Source organism: Apaloderma vittatum, unplaced genomic scaffold (assembly GCF_000703405.1).
Source record: "Apaloderma vittatum isolate BGI_N311 unplaced genomic scaffold, ASM70340v1 scaffold9032, whole genome shotgun sequence".
Taxonomy (NCBI): domain Eukaryota; kingdom Metazoa; phylum Chordata; class Aves; order Trogoniformes; family Trogonidae; genus Apaloderma; species Apaloderma vittatum.
In genome coordinates this window covers 79,467-102,639 of record NW_009705261.1, presented here as the reverse complement: position 1 = coordinate 102,639, position 23,173 = coordinate 79,467, and the positions used below count along the sequence as shown (strand labels likewise).

The 23,173-nt window shown below is 42.0% G+C and overlaps 1 protein-coding gene across 1 annotated transcript in view; it reads right to left on the bottom strand.

Annotated features, from left to right (window-relative positions):
* The window catches only part of ADAMTS17 (ADAM metallopeptidase with thrombospondin type 1 motif, 17), a 162,329-nt gene that overhangs the window by 68,606 nt on the left and 70,550 nt on the right, over positions 1-23,173 (bottom strand). Inside the window, exons 7-10 of the mRNA XM_009865321.1 lie at positions 17,935-18,075; positions 16,468-16,618; positions 4,247-4,348; positions 2,545-2,690 (exon numbers count right to left, since the gene is read on the bottom strand). Of these exons, the coding sequence (XP_009863623.1) occupies positions 2,545-2,690; positions 4,247-4,348; positions 16,468-16,618; positions 17,935-18,075 (540 nt within the window). The remainder of the gene's footprint in view (positions 1-2,544; positions 2,691-4,246; positions 4,349-16,467; positions 16,619-17,934; positions 18,076-23,173) is intronic.

Sequence of the window (23,173 nt, the reverse complement as noted above, 5' to 3'; positions counted from 1 at the left end):
ACTCACTGTGCTCACCAGCAGCTGCTTTGGTTTTAATCTGGAATTGTCATTAACTTGTGAGGGACCTTCTATGAGTTTGCCAATGCAGACTGGAGGCAAACAGCTTTAACTGTTGGTAATAATGGTCACTGGCAATACTAAAGTAAGAGCCAAACGCATCGGAAGACAGAGAATTCCAGAGGACCCACCATTCGCAGTCAGGGGAACTGCAGGAATGTAGTGCCTTTTGGCCTGCGCTCCTCTGCCCAGCCACTCAGCAGCCTGACCTCTCTTCCCTCTCTAATTAAGGAGTAAAATGAACTGCCTCCTCCTGACGTAGGTTCTCCCAACATTAAAGAGTTGGATGCACTCATCACCTACAAAACAACTGAGCATCCATCCTACAGATCTGGTGGATACTTCTACTCCCAGTAATGCATCAAAAACCAGCATACCCAACAAGACCTTCCACCTCAGTTCCCTTCTCCCCAACAGCATCACACTTTATTCGGTAGTATGTTGATGTTTCTAGTAGACTAACTCTAGTAAAGTGCTAGTAGAATGTACAGCATTAATTCAAAGTGTTCAGGAACAGGCAGATAAAAAGACTGGGACAGGCAGTCAGATACGACATGCTGATTATGGTCTGCTCTGTTACTGCTTGGGTGGGGAATGCAGAACTACTGACAGCAATCCTTGACTTAACTACTTCTGTAATAGTACTTCAGTATTACAGGCCTCTTAGCATCTCTAAGATTAAAGATGCCTCTTAACATCTTTAAGTAGGGTACTGAGGGTTTTCACTGAGCAAGCTGAAGAGAAACAATGACAGTCACTCTCTCTGGTCTCCCACAAACAGTTACCTAGCACTTATTCATACACCCTTCTTTTCCTGCTTCACTCCATTCTTTGTGGCTTCATACCCTTTTGTGGCTTCATCCCCTTTTATGGCTTTTTGTGTCCCCTCCACCTTTCCAAGTGCACCATGTCTATCAGATTCTGCAAAAGAATCTGAAGGGAAGGATCCCTGTAACCCTGGATCCCAAGCCCTGTAAAATACAGGCTCTAGCAGCACCTGGGATTTCCAATAAACTGTGTAATTCAAGCCCACCCTGACACGTGACAGAGTAGCTGCACAAAATCTCCTGGCAGACAACTTCACGGGCATCTCCTACCATATTTATGCCGAGAAAATCCACCCACTAATGGAAATGAAGAAATCAAATCCCATTTATACTACCATGACAAGGGGGGACTGAAGGGTGGAGATCTCATTCCGATGTTCTGTTTAAGCCAGTGGGTTTCTTTTCAACCCCAGCGTACAAGAGTAGCCCAAAGCCTAGACAAGGACACAAGGTAATGCAACTAAAAAGTCTGCACATGCAAATTGGCTCGTGACACGCTGCCTTACAACCGTTTGGAGGCAACGCATGCAAATACTCAGCAAAATTACAGAGAGGAAAAACCAAATCAAACAGTGAAGCAACCGGTTTAAAAATACTGATCATCCCACAAGCTCAAAAGTCAGCTGGCAGGAGGAGAGATTCCAGTTAAAAAAATAAATAGCTCCCAAGATCAAATATATATAAAGTAAAAGATAAATCCTCTAGCCAATATTTTTGGACAGTGAGTAAACCAGCTGCAGAAGTGGGCTGCCGCCAGGAATTTGAAGCAAAAGAAGATCACGTGTGTATCCCCAGCCAAGAATGTATATGAGCAAGAGAATTTTAAAACCAGTGTGCAATCTTGGAGGGAGCATTTCCTGTAATTTAAGGAACGATGATGAATGGATTTAGGTTGGTCAACACTGTGGTTGAAGAGACTTTTTGCTGGCAGCAAAGAAACCTGCTCAATCCCTTTTTCAGGAAAATGAGCTGGTAAAAATAAAGCCTGGACATTATAGACATGCAATTGCAGTTCAGTGTTATTCAAGGAGAGGCTCAGCAGCAGCCAGCGATGAAGGATGGCACATGGGAGATAACAACACTTACACTTCCTCCCAGATCGGAAAAAAATCCAAGCTCAAGCAGAAAGCATGGGCTTATTTTGTAGTCTCTGTGCCCACCGCTCTCTGGGTGAGAGCAAATGTTCCTTTTCATGTGCAGCACATCCTACGGTGCAGAATATCTCACGGTGCTTTACCAGCTCAGCCACCTGACACTACGACTGTCATCAGCCTCTCTCTCACTTGCCAAGCCCAGAGGCAGCCCTTGCTGCAAAACTGCTCTCTAAGACATATTGGCTCGATTTGGTCTGTAGATACAGACCAACCCCTCCTCATTCACTGCAGTGCTGGAGAGGAAACACAGCATCATTTTTTCTGCCAAACTGCAAGTTTTTAATTCAATTTTATCTATGTTTGAATCATTGCAACGGGCCACTTCCAACTGCAACCCTTCGAGCCACATAGAATCTACTTCACTTTGAGTCACTCCAGGATTTTGACTTGATCCTTGCTGCTTGTGAACAAGAAATCTTTCATGTCCACTTCACAGCTCTGTTGCCCATTTCTTCCCTGTCTAAGCATTGCATGCAAAAGGAAATTGGCATGATGTGAAGACTTACGGGGGATTGTCGCATTTCCGCTGTCTGAACCGCACTCCGGTGCCGCACGTCCGGCTGCACATGCTCCACTGACTCCACATGCTCCAGTCTCCATCAACGTGCTCAGGGATGGGAGTTTTACTGACACACTCCCCAGCTCGGCACCACTGAAATGCAACTGTGTTAGTGCAGGCTGGAAAGAAGCCTTGATTTGCAAACATTCCTACACAGGTGGACTTAGAAGGATGTCTGAGAGATTACAACAAGGCCATGTTTAAGTTTCCAGAGATTCAGCGAGATGGAGGTGAGATGAAGAGAAAAGGAGGAGGTGAAACACAGAAATTCAAGTGTCACCCTCAGCGAACCCCTGAAGGTAGTTCTGTCATTAAAAATTGATAATCTCAGAACTGAGCGCCTTGCTTTATAAAGCAGGTAATTATCTAAGCGCTAAGACTTAAAGCCACACTCTTCACAGAGTCCAGGAAATTATACCCCAAAGCAATGTCTTCATCAGCAGTATTCCCAGTAGGTACAAAATAATTGAGGTATTTCGGACCTAACTTGGCTGAAGTCCCAAACAACCTCTGATTCTAATAGGTTGTGCTCACTCCTGACCAAGCAGCTTATTTTTTTGCTCTGTCCAGGATACGGTACAGCAAGCACTACTAAGCAGTCTTACAAAAAAATCGCCAGGACTCTTGCAGTTAGAAGAAAGTATATCTAAAAATTTTTTGTCTCCATTTCCTTGTCATGCTTTCCCAGACCCAGCTTTTCTTGTTATTATTTACCTTTATTTGCAAGAAAAGAAAAAGTCTCTAATATCTGATTTCAACAACGAACTTTTCCATTTTACCCTTTCTTACCTCCCCAGCCATACAACATACAAAAATATCAGAGTCCAGAGTCAGTATGCAGAGGGCTGGCAGTTACAAAACAAGTCAAGTGACTTTGTAGGCTAACAAGTTATCAGCCACACCGGGAGAATCAACATGTACATTTATGAACCAGTTACCACCTCGCACAGTCTGTCTCAGAGGTTAAACATGTCCACTTAAGTCAACTTCTGTTGGCACAGTAGGTCAGCTGGGAGGCAATTTTCTACTTTGATCTGAATTCTGGAAAATGCGTATCTGTCTTAGTCATCTGAGTAGATACGCACAGTACAGCAAATGAGACTCCAATAAGAACTGAACAGCACTGAATTTGAGCTCAACACATTTTGAGCTGCTTTTAGAAACCACAAAGTTTTTAAGTAGCCTCTTTTTCTTTCCTCATCTTTCTCCACTCCTCAAAATGCTCTCTGCACTTTCTACATCAAATGTAGCCAAGAACACTACTGCCCCAGCTTACACTGAAAAACTACCTCACTCATGAAACACCACCAGCAGCAACGAACAGAACTGACAGGAGTGAGCTACTACCTAACAGGATTCGTAGGGTGCTTGGCCTGTGCACTTCGCAGAGCAAGGCACAGCATTTTCCTGCAGTGTTTGTAGAACACCTAGACCACCAGAACTTGACTACTGGGGTCTCCAGAGGCTACTGAAATACATGTAACATAAAATCAGCAAGGCTTAACCCAATCCAGCTGTTAATTGAGCAGTTTCTGCAGAAGAATTGGTATAAAATATGGGTTTATGGTAAATACTGAACATCTCGGAAACATTACTCCACAGATAATGCTGAAAAAAGCAAAGTGACTGCTACTGAGCATTGTGATTACCTTGTCCGCGCCACATTCGGTGCCATCCAGAGGTGGGTCCAACTTTGTTTTACAGGATGTATCTCCTTCCACCAGGCACCAGAGGCCAGCACACATCAAATGCTGTAATTACAAAGCAATGAGGTGCAGTTATTACTTCTGGAGATGTCAGCTATCATTATCGGACACACTTCAAAGGTCAGGCAGTCTTTCCCAAGTGAATCCAGAGACCTCTAGTTGGTTCGGGAGCAATGATGTTTCAAGGATAGATTGGTGTTAAGTGATGGGGCTGGAGATGTAAGAGACATCGATGCATGCCGCTGTCAGGAACAAAGCCCACCCCAAGCAAGACGCGCATTATTTAAACAGATTTTACAATCTGGTCCATTATAAAAGAATCCTCCCTGGGAGGCCACAGAGGGTGCTTTGGAATCATGCCACGTGCTTAGACGTCCAACTGAAAGTTAGTAAAGGTTTGGTGGAGAGAAGAAGCTGTTAGAGACCGATGTGCTAGAGAAGGTGAAATGCGAAATGTGAGGGCAAGAAGTAGAGCACACATCGCTACCAGACTTGAAACACATTCTGGGTATCATTACTCAACACTGCGGCTCTGTTCAGCCAATGTATGTTGCAGGGATATTAACGCTGCCCACACTCGCGTGATCTGTCAGATCAATACACTTTCAGACTTTGAGAAAAAGAACCAGGAAAAGGGGCCTTTACATTGTTAGCATTTTCCACAGCGTCCATCACGCTTTGCATTCCATACAAGTGGATGATTTCAATACAGTGCTACAGATTTGAGCACCAAAAAAAAGAAGAGCTACATTTCTTTCCAGTATTGTTTGCATTTCAATGTAATGGTAAAAAGATGAGAAGCCTGACTCCAGTGCCAGCTGGTCTTGTCAAGATTTATTGCACCTCATTAAAGAGCTGAGTCAATACGCTTCAACCTTATGGTTCTTTCACAATGTAACGTAAGAGACTGTGGGTGCATGTGTGTTTTGTGTACATGCATGTTGCTATGTCTATATAAAATTGATCTATATGGCAGAGGGTGCAGACGAGATAAATCCCAATACCAAGAGCGATGATGTACAACATACGGAAACAAAAGAGTTATTGCAGCAGTATCTGCATCCTGTTTTATTTCCACGTTTCTTTCTGGAAAGAGGATTTTGCACTACTGAAACCGAAAGAACATTCACAAAATCTAGAAGCAGATGGCACAATTCAGCAGCATCTATATGGACCACAACACAGAAAGTCATCATCAAACAAACAAACAGCAGCAAATACGCCAGGGAAACCTAAATCAATGAATTTTCCAGACGTTTTACCCAAACTAATAGAGCATATGGGAAAATATCAGATTTAGAAATTTTGACTAAACAACTGTGACTGATTAGTGGTTTACCCATAGCTCTGAAAGCACGTAAGCACCAATTAGCCATAAGGACATCACATACTATTTTACAGAAAGGTATAGTAAAGCAGAAGAATTGACAAGCCAGAGATTTCAGAGCTTACTGAAAAATCGTTCCACACTCCAACTCGCAGATTCTCAAACCTCCCCCCTCCCTGGAAAGGACTAAAATTAAAAACATATCAAATAACTGTCCCCAAGTGTTACAGCACGAACATTAATCTAGGCAATAAACCATTGAAACTGAAAAGCTTCACCCCAAGATCCCAAACTTACAGCTCTGAGAGGATGCTTGTTTTCCTAGTTGTAAAGCTACAGCGCCTTTGCATCTGGTTTAGCTCACTGGGGTCTAAAGGTGATGGGTTATTCTTTTTGTTAAGACTACACATATGAATGATTTAAAAGGATTCAAAACCAGTTAAGGTCTGTCACATAAAAAATGCATAAAAGCATATCACAGACCTAAGCAAAAGGTATCACAGGAGGTTCTAGTCACAGTGGCAGGATGTGCTACGTGTAACTACAGGGCATAGTTAAATGCTGTCTATGAACACGGTAGACTTGTTAAACTCTAACAGCTTCTTTGCCTTTACAAATAATTGTACTGGTGACCCGTAAATGCTGCTACTGTTAGGCCAAGTTCAGGACCTAACTGATGCTCTGGACCCTCTCTTCTCCCTTGATGACTGTGGACAGTGATCTTGTGAAATCACTACTAGCAAACCCCCCTTTCAAACTGCAGTTGGGGAATATCGATATGTAAAATGAAGGGAAGCTTCAGAGATGAAGAGTGCCCCTCTCTTACGTATAACCCCAAAACTTCAAAGCAGAATGCGATGAGAAACCCTCCAGCCTGATCTCTTCAATGACCCAGACAGAAACTTCACCCAGTGGTTCCAGAACCTCTGCTTCTGCTTTCGGTCAGAGAGACATCCTGGCTGAAGTCATAATGGAATCCACTGCATCCCTAATTAAGTTGCTCTAGACACATAAGTATCTGTGCATTATGCAAGGCCAGTATTTGTTACGTTTCAGCTTCAAGTCCCCGAACTGTAGAAGATGCACGTAAATTAGGGTTAAATTCTCTTCTTTGATGTAGAATTGGGAGAAGAAAGAGCAGGATGCCTGTGGAAACAGAACGTCGTAAAAACGAAGCAGGTTTTTGTACAGTTTTCGTTGCCAGCCGAAATTTCTCCCTAGCCCACGAGAAGGGGGAAGGTGATAAAGCCAGGTAACGTGCCCTGGTGTGAGCCATGGCCTGGGGGAAGCACTGGGCACAGATAACCTCAAATAGGTGTGTTTGTACCAGCAAAACTACAGCATTGAGCCCAGCAGATGCAAATATTCCCATACACATGTACATATATATATATATATCTCTATATATGTTTGCATGCATATACACACGTATACATGCAGACACACATACATTTATAGGGTGATAAAGAAAGGAAAAACTTCTCTTAGCAACACCAACTTTTCTGAAATTTCCCCATCTTCAAGGTATGGAAAACACAAGGGTTCTATAGTATCCTTGGGTTTGACTCAGAATACTAAATGCAAAGCATATTTCAGGAAACAGTTACAGAAAAATCTGGTAACTGCGCTTCAGCTCTGTGTTCTGGTGCCATACCACTACAAAGCTCAACCCCTCGCTAGCGCAGTCCCCTGTATTTAAAACAGCACTTAGGTACCCCGGCAAAGATTAAACCATCAGCTTCAGTAGCGTGTGTTCCCAAGATGTTTTATCATGTTAATAGCTCATTTCCAAAGAGATCGTATATCCCCCCCAGCTACAATAGAAACCACCCAAAAAATCCCCATTAAACTGGCCTGTAGCTACCAGTCACAGTGACTGACTTTTTAATAGCTGAACAGCCAGCTTTGGGGGGAAATACCACAATGAGAAGTGGCAGGATTTGAAAGGCAGTTGCTTGTATACGAGAGGCAATTCAGAGCTTATGCTGGTACAGAAGAAGCCATCGAAAGAGCTGTGTTACTGCTCATTGTAAATTCAGCAACCAGACATTAGACGGCAGGTCTCTGCCTGCAAAGTCTTCCCTAAAGCATTCAAGAAGTGCCAGTTAGGATTTTCCAATGATAGGTATTTTTCACTGGAAAAATATTGATTTGTTGAAACTGTCTGTGGGGAAAGGTCATCTTTGGATCAGCTCCCAGTTTGAAGTATATCCAAGAGCAAAATAAAATGGTTGCTGAAAAGTAGTATTTCCATAAAACTTTAAATTTCCTTTTTTTAAAAAAAAGAATAATGAAATGCCTGTTCAGCTGAACCCTTAAGGAATCTATACAGACAGAAAATAAAAGAAAAAAGAGAAATAAAAATGGAATTTTTATAAAGGTGCAAATGTCAGAGTCTCAAAAACTCCTGGAAGACAGGAAAACTTGTCTGCACAGCTGTTAGAAACCAGTCCTGCGAGAGGTCACAGTCCGGAAACTGCCAAGCCAGGAGATATCTGCTCGGCAGGTGAACGGCGCCTCCAATTACAGGCATTAATAACAGCATCTATTTGAGAATGGGGCCTTACTGTGCCAGGTGTTTTCTCTTCCTCAAAGAACTTGCAATCTAAACAGACTCCTGGAAGCTTGGAGATAAAGCAAGCTTTATTCTGCTGTTACACGTGCGAAGATGAGGAAAAGAAAGGGCTTAAATGTCTTGCTGCAAGTCTGCCGGGACGCAAGCAAGAATGCTGCTTAGAGCTCCGCGGCTCAGTGTCACAGCCACGGGTTCACACCGCCGGCTCTGGCTGAACTTCAGGGTAAAACCAGAAACAACTCCTGGGATACTCCCAGGAACACGTCTGGCTGTGGGCCTTCCCACCTTCCACAGCTTTTCATACTTTTTCACGACACATACCATTGCTGAAGACGGTGTTTACCTTACATGTAACTCCATCCCACACGTGTGCCAGCAAGGCCTCGCAGCGGGTGAAGCGCTACGACCACTCGCACGCGGCTCTAGGGAAGTAATCTATTTTAGGTTCTTTAACTCAGTGCTGCAGCTGGAAATGAGGAGAAGCCAGAATTAATTCAGCCAGTTCTTTGCCCACAGGCAGTTAGTCTAGAGTCTGCTAGTTTCTGGGTGAGCTATTGCATCACCACTGTTACTAAAATCAGCATGAATCTGCCCAATGACCTCATATGGTCTCAGAGAGAAGGGCTCATGATACTTTCCCGCCTCGAAGCCTCAGATCAGTCATTACCTATAAGGGGCAACTTCCAAATCTCCGAAGCATAAGAATGAGAGTGCAATAAAGAAAGATGTCCTTCCCATCAGGGAACAACTCTACAGAATCTTGTTCACTCCCTACACATTCAACTCCCTCACATTGGATTCATCCAAAGAAACACTTATTTCTCCTAGAATTTCCTGCTGCCTGTTGCCCACTGGAAAGAGGAACTCCTTATTTCTAGCAGCAGGACTAAACCACTATGAAACCAATTTTGCTGTCAAAATGAGGGGATTATGAAAAAGGGTTTAGAAAGAGGAAATATCCTTAAGGAAGAGGAGTAGGAGATCACCTAACACACAGGCAGGCATATAGAAAGGCTGGCTTTCAATGAAGTATCAGATCTCTTTTATTTTGCCAAGGTTTTGGCTTGGCATACGGCTAGCCAAAACAGAAAATACGCTTGTAAACAGAATCGTAATTAACACCCATTGAGTACAATGATCACACAATTTACACTCACTTTACTGAGTGAGTGTAAAGCACCAGGCACATGTCATTGAAGCCTCACAGCATGCTTCAGGAGAGGAATTCTTTTCACAACAAGGGGAGAAAAACAATGCCCCCAATTTCGATACTGTCACTGCCTTTTAATTTTGGGTGCATAAACACCGACTTAAAATCAGATGTTACAACACGGTCACGTTCAAACTCTGTACTTCATCTGAAGATTTAGGTCATGACTGAACTTCCTGAATGTGCATCAGGATGAAAGAAAAACTGACAAAAGCAGCAATGGCAGGGGCACTGTACAAAACCACAAATGTGAAGGGCTAGTAATGAAGCTGGTCACAAGGAGTTCAGGAATGGAACCTGCCAGACAAGCAGCAGGAGGATCCCATACTGCCAGGGGAGACACATCGTGTTTGGGCTTTTTTCAACTGCTCACTGAGAAGCAAACATTGAAACAGAAAAACACTGACTCTAGTTTTAGCAATTTCTAGTGCTCTCAAGGCAAACTAAATGCCCTCTCCACCCTTTAAAGTATCTCTTTGCAAAGCACTGGCTCTATTTCATTTTCTCATGTACCTGGAATTGAAGTAACAGCCAAAAGAAAGAGATTGGAAAGATAGCACTAACCAGACCAGAAACTCATTCTACAGCAAAGCAACCCACGCCAAATGCCAATCTTTTCACTGCCTTTAGGGCATTCACAAAACTAGCTCCCGTGGGTCTATGATTCCTGAATACATAGAAATTCAAGTAGAAAAAGATAAGCTTTATCCACTTCCCTACCAACACACAACTCTTTTTGCTATGTGTGCTCTTTGCTGAACATGGTTTTCAGAATCTTAAATGAGAGAACACAGCAGTAGCTGAAGAAGTCTTGGAAGTATCTTTACGTGATCATACCTGGGAGAAGTAGAGATATGTAGTACAAGGCACTGGAACAGAGTCCCCCCTTTGAACTAAACACCAGAACTATTGTACTTTGACCTGTTACCAATTTCTGCCTTGGTATGCTTGAAAGAGCTGTAGCTAATCAAAACTGTCAGAACCACCGCAGCCGTGTTCTCACTGTGTTGTACGCGCCACGTGTGAAGCGCTGCTCCGAGGTTGCACCAGACGTGCCCTGCCAAGAGCAGGTTTAGGAGTTCCCAGCGTTGTGCTGCAGTCTAGCTCAGGAGAAGATCTTTGCCCCTTCCGAAGGCAAGAGCTCCAGGCAGGTTTCGTAATCAACCCAGTTGCTCACATCCAATATTGTGTTTGTGACTGAGAGCCTAAAATTTTCTTGAAGTGTTTTGCAGATGGGAAGTTCCCAGAAGGCCAGAGGGAGAGGTCTGAATGCCCTTCAAGCTTGTTATACACTATTTTCAGGCTCATACTCAATCGTATTTTGGCTAATTTCGTGAAGTTCTCTGAAGTTCAAACCTCAGCTGTAGATGCCACATCACAAGGCTACACTAATTCTTTCTCCCTCCTCTTGCGTCTTAATAAGAAATGTAGGGTTGCCAAGCTCAAATGCTCGATTCTTAATAGGTGCTCTTTATTATTTTTCAGAGTTTATTATTTTTATATTCTTAAATTTCCACATTGTATTTTTATAATTTTATTTTGGTTCCTCTCTCTCTTTTTATTTTTCTTTAAACCACTGCACCAGAATGTGTTTTGACCATCTTCCAAACTGAAACACGTACAAAAATTTCTGAAGCATTCCAATAACTGTAAACTGGGCTGTGCTGCCCAGGAAGGAACTCTGCTTCTCTCTCTTTCTCTGTTTTAAACAAAAAGTATTTCCACTGAAAATAAAGAGAAAATGGTCTTTTTGCAACATACAGAAGCAGTGAAATAGGACACTTCAGCTTAATATAAAACCGGCAACGTGAAAATAGTCTGAATTTTAACAATTTACATTAAGAAAAATGCAAAATACAGTACGGCAATTAAGTAAATTGTTACCTTTACTTCTGAAAAACAAAATATTCTCATTTTATTTTAGAATTGCCAAGTTTCTGTCCTGCAAGCCTCAAGAAAACCAAACCCATCCTCTTCCAGATTTATTATTATATTTACAGAGAAGTGTGTAATGGAAAATCATGTAGACAAAGTCCCTGGTTGTACAGAAAACGACAGTGTAACCTATTATTTTCAGGATAAATCATCTCTCAGTCTAATTTCTATGTTCTTCTAAGTATACATTACTAAATAATAGGGCTTACTAAAAATGTCTGGATCTGGCAAATTACCCTTTGAAGAAAAAAAACAGAGGCTCATTGATTCCTGTGCACAGAGTCCAAGAGTCCACTCTACTAGTCTTCTTGCAAGATCAAGACCACAGAGAGGCACCCAGCTGCTCCCTTATATTCACCACCACACCATCAAACGTGAAAACTGGAGGGATATGTAAAATCCACCTTATTATTATAATTGTTGCTCTTCCTTTACTTTGTTTTTAGGCTCCCCTCCTTTTCCATTTTAACTCAGACATCTAGTCAGCCTCCTTTGCCCACTTGTCCTGGGCTGCTGCTCCACAGCTTGTAGATACTGGGAGACACCTGGAGTTGTTAAAAAAATCAATTTGAACTTAAGAAAAAACGGTAGAGCCAATTCTAGATGTTCTAACTTTTCTAAATCCAGTGTCATGTCAAAATGCATATTCCCAGTTACATTCGAGTTGACAGTGTCCATTTTTCAGAGAAAAAAAAATCTCTTTGGAGCACTGTTAATCTCTTTCCACAGGCCATTTTAGCCTAAGCACTATTTTGACACAAAACAATACCAAAAGATAACGGTTATGTAAAAACCCGCAAAAGCGTGTTAGTAATAAACGAGCCAAAAGGCACATAAACCAAGAAGCCAAACACTGGATACAAGAGAGAGAAATCACATTTTTTCCATAAATACAATTTCAGTGCAAAAGCCTCTGTTCGTAGGCATGCCAGTCTGAAAAACAAACCCAGCGCCCCGATTAAACACATGGTGCATTTCCATGTGAGTTTATGAACAATGCTTTTTTACACATTTCAGGTGGAGAAACACCCTCTCTGCTCTGTGAGAGATTCGGCGTAAACCATCTGTGCTATTCCTCTCACCAACTGCGCTGCTAAAGAGACAGCAAAGAGTTAATGCCTGTTCTCTGCAGAAGCCTTCATTGCTCCAGTGAGGTTGAAGCTTTTTGCTTCCTCCCGAGTGGGGATCAAATGAATTCACAACACTTGCTTCATAACGCAGGGCAGATCTGAAGAGCAGAGGTCAGACAGGTGGAATTTCCTGCACTTTGCACAACCCGGCATGCAAGCCCTGGACATCAACACTTAGCAACCAGAATTGCAAAAAGTACCTGTTTGGGGTACGCCGACAACGCACCACGCAGCCTCAAAGGCATGTTCCTGTTTAGCTTTTTTTGCAACTCATATGGTGATTTTGCTCCAAGCTTAAGAAGGGCATGCTCAGCTATTTAATTTCTGCTAAAGGCAACTTCCCTCCCACAAAATAAAGAGCACCATGAAAAATCTTAGGTGGGCCAAAAGCTCTTCTAGCACCGAGAGTGGCATGACTGAACACCGGCAGCACGCCTGGTGTGGCAGAAGCACATTTGTACGTCCTGCTAGAGAAGCACTCCCATCAACAGGACAAAGCCTGATGTTCCCAATGGGAAAAATAAAAAGAGAGCACCCTGTGTAAGTACTTTTGATCCCTTTGCACACCACTGGAGAAAAAAACATATCAGCAGATATGAAGGGAAAACTACTGAAGGGTCTTGAGATCTTCATTACTGTATGGGAAATCATCTCCCTTGGTAACCACCCAATCTCTATTTTCTTAGTTTCTCAGATCAAAATTAATTCTTCCACACAGTCAGAGAAACATCTACTTTCCTGATGATGAATAAGGACTCACCCATCTAACATTCAGGTTAAAGTTAGTAAAAAACTCAGACACCTGGATATATCTCGAACTAAGAAAACCGTAAGCAGAGCATGCACCAAAATGAACTTGCATTCCCCTCAAGGAGCCGGCAGGTAATCTTCCCATTTATTATTCATACAGAGAAAAGTGATTTAAAAATAGAGAGAAATCGATTGTTCCCTGCCTAACAAGCATCCAACCTAAGAGCCTGATTCCATAGTTCCTTAAACAGGTGACACGCCTTAGTAACTTTTACCTAACTCAGATGTTACAGAACCAGATCCTAAATTACATGTCTTGGAGGTCACAGATTACAATAATAGGCTATAATTAAGCTGATTATCAGGGACTTCTACTGCTAATTAGTTCATTTAAAAAAAAATTAGTATATTAAAATGTACACATAGCATCCAAGCAAATGAAATAGGTTTATCAAGCAGCATAGTCTATGTAAAGCTGAGCCGACCTGACATTTTTCAATTTTTGTCCTGGAAATGTGAAGCAGAATAGCTGCAGTACAGCTGGTTTGGCAAACTCGTAATTCTGAGAGCTACTATTTTGTACTAGGGCATTTGAGTTATCAGTAAAAACATACATGGAAGAAGAATTTTGGAGGTGCAAGCTGAAATATCCAGGTAATGTTGAATATTCATGGATTAACTGTCTAGCTGGTCCAGTGTCTGAAGTCCAGACACTGCCAAGCATTTGGGCACCTGACTCTCTATGAAGGCAAAGAGATTACATTCCTGCAAAAATCTGGGCTTTGATGCCTTTAAGGTAAAGAGCTTACTGCACAGCAAGTTTCTGCAGTTTCTCAAAAATGCCAGACTTTTGGATTCACCTAATCTCTACATTTTGCTCTACAACCAAATTGCATGGCATTTTTTAATAAAGGCCCTTCAGTTTGCCCTACATAATTACGCAACTCAACGATCTCCAATGAAAGGTTATAATGTAACTCTTATTAAATAAGAAAATAGACAGTAGACATATGTAATCATAAAAAGATTGAGCAGGCTCATTTCCTGAAGTTTATTTCTTTTTTGTAACAAATATTTACTGTCAAATGTTTATTACTTTTACATTTGGATTTTTTTAATACTTTATTGAATTAAAAATACCACATTACCATTGGCTAAAAGAGGAGACAGCTATATTTGCCAATAATTTCTACAGCTAATGCCAATGACTAGTGCCAATTTTTTTTTTGGTTCATATTTTTGTAGACAGCTTTGAGACTTACGATACAAGCATTCTGCAGATGAGGCATGAGAAACATAAAGGTGAAAAGAACACAAACTTCAAAGGTTTAAAAATCAAAGCTGAGGATTTCCTCTAAAGAATGTCCTTTCATTGCCTCCAAAGACCAATTCAGAGTAGCGTTACAGGATGCAAATCTGTACTTAAATTAATGGCGTGACATAACTGATCCAAAGGTTCATGGTGTGAATAACTCTTAATGTATATCTGTAGCAGAAAAAGACTTCTGAAGTGATTGCAAATTAGTTTTAATCTGCTGAAGTTCTGCAAGGCACTTCATTAAAAAATACTGAAGTCCTCGCAAAACTTGCTTTTCTTTGGGAGACGCTAAAGGATTGATGGAGGAAAAGAACAGTTTTCATTGTGTTCAAAGGATGTCAAACAATAAGACTGTCGAAAAATCTTGGGAGACACAGACACCTGCTGTCTGTATCTTACAGAGAAGAACAGTGCTGGCTGGCTTGTTATCCTGGCAAGCAACTTGTCCCTGAAGCAATTCCAGACTGGACATTCAGTTTCTGCAGGAGAAATGCTGACCACCTACCAGTAGGCTGACATTCTCATTAGGCTCTGGACTACCCAGAAACAGAACGCTTTTTATTGCAGCAAGGGAAATAGCAAATATCTATTCCAAGAGCAGTCAAGCTGGGTGACACCCACACAAGCGGAAGAACTTGGGTCACCCTGGGTAGATCCGGGGTTTTCTTTACAGACCTATATTCTAACCCGTTGCTTCCAGTACAGTAGTCCTGGTGGTCTACATTTTCTTGATGGAGCTGGAAAATCCAATCTACCCAGATTCTTTCCTTATTGTTTTACGCTAGCTATGTTCCAAATCCAAAATAAATAAAACAGCCAATGTGAAACTAAGAGCACGTTCCCAGGACTTTCATGCGTTCAACAATTTTAGTAATTTGGCATTTGGAAAGGTCAATTATCACTGGTTATTATTTTCTTTCTTAACACTGATTTAAGACCCCAAGATTGTTCAAAATGAGAATAAGGGACAACTAAAGCAGACAAATGGCTAGTTAATGACAGCAAGAAACCTGGCTGCTTCATGTCAGTCTACAGAGGGCAGAAGGCTGCCAGCTCATGTTGGTGACAGGACACAGTGCTTCATGAATTTCTTCAGGATATCTCTGAAGCCACACTGAAAGTAGAGCATTTCTCCAATCCCTATCTAAAGTGGGATGCAGAGAAGCTCTGGTCAGAATGAAGACATCTAATTATGTGCAAGACCTTAGAAAAAGTTTAGCTGCCTAAAATCCAGTGTGCGAGTCAGACAGCCTCATCTCAAACACGACCTACTTCTAGAGATACCAAAAAATGTGTTTCCATTTTGCCAACCAGCCACATGATTCAAGTCATTCTGCACCCAAATCTGACTAAACATTAAGTTGCTAAGAAAACACACAGGAAGAAGCCTAATTCTGCCCAAATCTCTAAACAGTCTCATCGAACAAGCAGTCATTAATAATTCCTTGGCACGGAATTAGAATCAGCTCCTAAGAACATTGTAGCAGTCTGAAGGTGAGGTCTGCTGAAAGCTCCAGTCACCTAAGGTGACTCTGTGGAAGCAGGCAAGCACTCTTGTGAGAAGAGACTTTCACCTCAGCTGAACTTCAAGAAAAACAATCTCTACTGAGTACTTCAGCAAAACAGTGTCAAAAGGGAACCGTCCCTGCATTAAGACCAAGTAGGAACAAAGTTTTTCTGGGTCTGCTCTAGGAGATTAATAAGATCAGTGTGGGAAAAGGAGGAGGATTGCATAAGAATGTGCTGTTGACATGAAGGTCAGTGGGAGCTGGACTACTGGTATTTTTATCAGCAGTGCTGAACATGCTGAAAATCCTGTTAAGTCACTCTGAGGAAAGCACACACACCTCTTCCCCAGTGCTTGACAGCACTATCTCCACTTCCTACCTTGTTTCCAGGTACACCTCATGAGCTCTTACCTCCATATTCTTACAGAATGTAGCATTGGTCCCAAAAAGTATCTGGCACTGTTCATCGGCACTGTAGTGCATTCCAGGCAGCTTGTGAGGGAGCCGCACCGCGTACTGACTTCGGGGGTCTGTCACCAGCAAACAGGTGCTGACCTTGGACCTGTGGGGTGTAAGAGTTAAACATGCTTTTAAGGTAAAGCACCTTTGAAGTAGAGCATTAGATCACTGCTGTAGAGAAGCTGTTGTCCTCCCTTAACAGGGAATCTGATTACCTCGTGTGAAATAGTGGTGTTTTCCCCCAGTTATATCTGGAAGCTTTGTAAATCATTGAAAACTATGGCTAGAAAGGGCCTTAGGAACTCTTTCCTGGACCCAGGGCTCAAGACAGAATTGACTAGGATTCTATGACTATATTTGCATGATTCGGGGCTAAACGTTTGTCTAAACTATTCCTAAAAATTTGATGGAGAGTCAATTCCACCCTCAGGCTATCTAGACCAAAGCTTCAAGAGCCTTATACGACAGACTAGAAAGTGTTCTATCATGTCTAACTTGAATTTCTCTAGATGAATTTGGAGTCCCTGACTTCTCCTCTTATCTGTCATGGTCGTAAAGGGAAGATTTTTCCCATTGCCTTCACAACAATTTTTCACAAAAGGAGTATCACGTTGCCATCCCTCCTCTGTCAGGGACCAAAGGGAATTCAAATGCAACTTCTTTTACAACTTCAGTAGATATCCCATTTTCCCTCATTATTTTCATTTCTGTCCTACTTCTAATCTGAAGAGTCGGGAATTTTCTATGCTGAACCCATTTCTAGCAAAAAAAGCACTTGCCAGTGTGCCAGACACTGTTTGTCAGAGAGGAACTGTAGGTTTAAGACCACAGTTACAGAGTTCAGACAATTCCAGTGCCTCCTATAGTACATGAGCGTTAACAAGCAGCAGGATAGGACAGAAATCCTTCCCAAGCTGTTGAATATGATGAACTGAAATACGAATGAAGTGGGAAAGACATTTATAGCGAACTCTTTAAGACCAAGATTCACTGAGGAGTGAGAAAACACATCAGAATTACCTCCAGACAAAGTAAAGTTTCCATAAAATAAAAGCTATTTAATAACAGTAATGACAGTAGAAGCCACAGCATAAAGCTGGCAGCATCCTACGGCAGATTTTTTTTCAGGCCACCTACACAGATTTCTGTCACTGCAAACATGAAAGGCATTTTTTGTAAAGTGAAGGTGATCTGGGACCATTTTTAAGGAGCTATCACTACACAGACATCTAAACATAATTCTTCTGCCTCTCTGGAAATCTCAGTTTCAAGGGGCTACTGTAACGGAGACAAACTTGGGCACCTTGATGACACATGCACACACTTCTTTTTTTAAGGAAAATTCTTCAGATTTTCACTTTCAAGTAACACACTGGATTCTTGCCTGATAGGATTTTTGATAATCAGCACAATCCTTACTTTAGGAAGTTTTCAAGGTCATCGCGGCTGCATGAAGACCAGGAAAGGTCACTTGGGTTCCTGCCCTTCACCCATTCTCCAGACATAATATGAGATCTCCCTGCGCAGGGTTGATGATCGTCATCATGGCTCATTCCCATGCTGTTCGATTAAAACAAAACAAGATAAAAAATATCCTATCAAGTTATGACGTGGGTTTCTCAAGTTATGATGTGGGTTTCTCTGGACTTAGTAATGACACTCTCAGGAATTAACAAGTCTTAAAAAACCAGGCTCCACATATAGCACAGAATTATTCACCCACCATCCTGGGCACCTGTTTCACGAATAAACTACAAGTTCCTTAACTTATCCATTGCCTTAATTTCACAAAGGTTTTAGTATTTGTGCATTTGGAACTTTTAAGCATGGACTTTCCTACCAGGAAATGCACCTATATTGAGGTTTGCGAGATGTGAACCTGGAGAAGTCATGTAGCACCAAGGATATCTGCTAGAACACCAAAGCTAGTATTTATTGAAAATTGTGGATTGCTTTCCCAAATCTAGTGGATATGATCCCTATAACTATACTGAGAGAATGGTCAATGAATTCAGTACTAGAGATGGGCCAATTTTGTGGCTGTGTCAGTGCAAAGTTGGAACAACTTACTGTTAGGAAAAACTTTAAATGTGTGGTATTGTCCTGTCTGTCTCTCGGTGGGTTGGATCGGATGACCTCCAGTGGCCCTTCCAGCCAAAACGAGTCCGTGACTCTATAACAGCAATGCTCAGACAGGAGCCGGAGGCAGAGTCAAATGCTCATTTCTGCAAGCCCCATCCAAACAAGCACCAAGGCTGCCCCATGCCATTCCCAGCAAAACAAACTGTCTAAATGAACAGCACATTGTGTTGTATAAACACACACAGAGAAATTCAAACCCAGCCAGGGGGGATTTCAAAAAGTATTCGGAAAAAGAAAAGTATTACTTTAACCTCCATCCAACTTCTCACTCAGGACCCTTCTATCATCAGTGGAGTCTCTACCACTGGGCCGCTGCAGTGATTTACTGCTCAGAATAAATCTCGTTTGTCGCTACAGGAAGGTGAGGCTCCCCTGCTTGAGGTAAGGCTTTGTGAACCACCTTCATGGTGGCAAAGAAGAGATAACTGATGGGACCAGCCTCACTTGCTACATCATCATTGAAACGTCAGAAGCTCTGACTTGCAGTCTTACACTCAGCCGGCCATGCAGTTAAGGGGTTTCCATCCTACTTTGAAATGATCATTAAAACAATTTTTTTTTTCAATCATCCGGAATAACAACATTTTTAAAGGTTAACGTTCTTCCTTCAATTCCTACATGAAATGAAAAATGGCTTTTAAGACAAAAGGTGCCTTGTACGTCCCTTTTCTAGCAAAATAACAGCCCAAATTTGGGGCTGAAAACACAAATTATAAGGAATTCAGTATGTCTCCAGCTGGCTGGACCGAGTCAGCCAGGCGCAGTCCCTTTAAGTATGGCGTTGGACTCTTTAATCCATGTTATTTCTCTACAACTCAGAGGCTCCTGTTTGCTTTCTGACTATGCTTTTGGCTTTGCTTCTCTCCATTTTTGGGACTCGACTGTTCAAAACCTAAACACACCATACATTTCTAGTTGCAATGAACCAAAACCGGCTTCAGCAGTTTGATAATTATGGCCTAGATTAAACCACCATCTATGCTATTTTTAGCTTAAAGTGAAGATTATATGGTGGAGTCTATTATTTTAGGTTTATCTCCAGGGACATAATTATTTCTAGCAAAACTACATTTAACATAATTTTTAGACTCAGAAGTTCATAGTTATTTGCTTTAAATCTTTGTGGGTTTTGAACACAGCAGAAACATTAACATCAAGCACATTTTGTTTGATGCACGCAGGAATAATTTAACAGTCTATTAGTAATTTTAACTTCAAAACAGCAAAGAGCGAAATTCCTGCTCCACTGAAGTGAATGGGAGTTTTGCCACTGACTTCAATGGAGCCTGGATTCCACTCCAAATATTTTAGCCATGTTGTTTCTACATACAGAGAAAACTCTTCACATGCTAGGAAGAAAGTTACAGCAGTACTCCTCCAATGCAAATAAGCCCATCTAAAGTTCTAAAAGTCAGAAAAGGAAAAGTTAAGCACCGTAAAAAAAGGCAAGCAAGCTTGCTAGACATCTTCCAGAGGAAAGTTCGCTCAAAAGTGCGTTTAGAAGGCTTGTTTGTGGGCACACAGCATTCGTGTTAACTCTTCTAATGGACACGAGGCAGGTTTCCAAGGCTTCTTTCAGCTCGCTTCCCTGCCTTGCGACTGCCACAGTGCTGAGATTCAAAGTTGGGTCCTTCAGGTTTCTGCTCTCTCTGGCCTTCTGTGGGATGGGACTTGGCAGCCCTCCCATTTCAGCAGCTCCCCGAGCAGCCCCCTGCTCAGCACTTCAGCTGTTCCACTTGAAAAGGGTGGAAATAAACCATCTTCTTGACTTTCCAAGAGTTTTAGGCTCCCTGATGTTATCTCTTCCACAGAAGATCAGTGTTTTGACTAGAGCTGTTAATTAAGCAATGCTCTAGCTTTCTGATTAATTTCATTTGTTCTTTGTTACATTTGTTGAAAGTGGCATTTTTTTTTGTTAGCAAACAAGGGCAACAGTTAGTAATTAGTACACTCATTTGTCTTAAACCTTATCTCATTAATGATGTCTGCCTAGGAGAAATGTCAAGGCTAATTCATTATCCAGCTTTAGTTTTGCAGGGCTAACTGAGGCAGATAGAATGTATTCTCCATAAAGCCTGAGTCAGAGCTCACATCTCAGAGTTATTTACAGGCTTCTGAAATTTGTTCAGTTCTTACAGGTGTAGCAATCGACACCTTTCCAAATCATTCCTTATTTTTTAACAGATATCCATTAAAAAATCATAAGCATAAAGGAGTTGAGTCTGAGCTACTGGTGTAAAGCAAAGGAGCTCTGCTAAGTCAAAAGAACCATATGGGTTTATATCAGCTTGGGATCTGGCCTCAAGGTACACAGGCAACTGGTTTCTCGGTGATGAGTTTCTAGTAGAATGAAACTAGCAACACCTTTGGAGCCTGTTTTAATTGGCAGTGCAGAACTTTTCCCAGCATCTACTTCACCTTTCAACGACTCACTTGAGGAAAGGATTAAATGACCTGCAGGACTAAGGCATATCCTAGCGTGCTAGTACATTCTTTTCTGAGGTTCAAGGGTCTCCAGCTACATCAAAGGGATCATTTTTTTCTAAACACATAGTAAAAGCAATGCCATGCTGATTCTTTTCACTAATGAATAGTCCCCCTCCTTTAACAGAAACAAATCGGACAGAGCATTACGTGTTTGTACTAAACAGCAGTGCAAGGGCTGATTCAGTACTTTTTCTTTGTGACCATCTAATCTTACCTGCCATTCAGAAATTCAGATGTAATGAGAAGCAGTTAATCAGTCTCTTGAAATATTCTGCCTCGGGAAGGAGTTCTATTCTTACGTGAACAGATTTTGAAAAAATAGCTAATAAGAACAGCTTGCAGGAATGTCAAAATGGCACTACGTTACCCTGCAAACCCACTGCCCTCTGTGCTCTCCAGGTCATAACTGTCCAACCTGAGGAGGAGCAACAAACACGTGCTGCATGTTATCCTTGCCACCACAAAGCCATTACAGACGAGTAGAACTCGATTCCCCTTTGTGTTGTTACTACTATGGTCACCAGCTCCACTCTAAGCACAGGCTAAACTTCAGCCTTTGGTTCATCACATTCTCCTCCTCTGCTCTGAGGACAGGCTGTGGGAGCTGAGACTGTTCAGTCTGGAAAAGAGAAGACTTCGGGGGGACCTAATAGCTGCCTTCCAATACCTGAAGGGAACCTACAGCAAGGCTGGGGAGGGCCTTTTTACAAGAGAGTCCACTGATAGGACAAGGGGAAATGGGTTTAAGTTGAAGGAGAATAGATTTAGATTGGACCTTAGGAATAAATTCTTCAGTACGAGGGCGGCAAGACTTTAGAATAAATTGCCTGAAGATGTTGTGGCTGCCCCCTCCCTGGAGGTGTTCAAGGCCAAGTTGGATGGAGCCTTGAGTACCATGATCTAGCTGAGAGGCGTCCCTGCCCATGACAGGGAGGTCGGACTAGATGATCTCTAAGGTCCCTTCCAGCCTAGGCCAGTCTAGGATTCTGTGATTCTATGATTCCACAAAAGCAAGCAAGAACAGCTTAGACTGTCACCTCTTAAACCCCTTTCACTCTCTGTTTATTCAGAGTAAGCACAATTGGACTCTGTTTTCATACTCCAGCTTCTTTTCTAATATAAATAATGCACTGGTTATCAGTCAAAGACACTAAGGTGTCACCCAAGGAGTCCTGCAGCATATTTATTGTTGCTCATCATATGTGAGTCCAGAAACAAGCTGACTGACCAGTTTGAGTTCTGACTGTTAACAAAATCACAGCAAGGCAAATTTTATCAGGAGTCATAGGGAGGCAGTGACAACGGACCTCTTTGATGCTGTTTTTTTGTAGAACAAGACTTGAAAGTAGCATTGCTGTGAATAAAAAAAAAGAGCACGCAGTGTCTCAAAGCCCTGGCCTCTGTGAAGTCTGTGCTCCTTTCCAGGACACTACTCTCTGAGAGAGTCTACGCAGCAATCAGGTCTGGGTCAGGACACCAGAGTTACACTCTGAGCCTGAGCCAGCCAATTTCTTGTGTAACTCTTTTTAGCTAAATGCAATTAACAATTTCTTGTTTTCCCACAGCAATGTGAAATAAATGCACTTGCTCTGTTTGTTTCTGTCATTAGCAGAGCTTCTCCTCTAGACAGTTAATGTAACTAAACCGCTCTGTTTATCCCTGGTGCGTTTTCCAGCGTTTCCTGTTATTCTTTAAAAGCCTGAGCCAAAACGCACCAAAGCCTGTGGAAAGCCTCCTGCCGCCTTCAATGCACTGTGTGTTGCACCTCCAAGTTCTTAAGGTCATGTATACAAATCTTCATCAGAACCACTACGACTCTCGATAGGTTTCCTATTAAAAGCCCCAAATACGAGTTAAAGGATAATGCCAAGGGCTTCGGGAAACTGATTTAGGAGATGCTTTAAATTTTTTCAACAGCTGCAACTTTGTGGCTGGTAACAGACCCCTTGGGAATTCCCCCGGATTATTATCATACACTTTCCCTCTGATGGGGAGAGATTATGAAGTATAGGCAAGAGGCAAGTTTGAT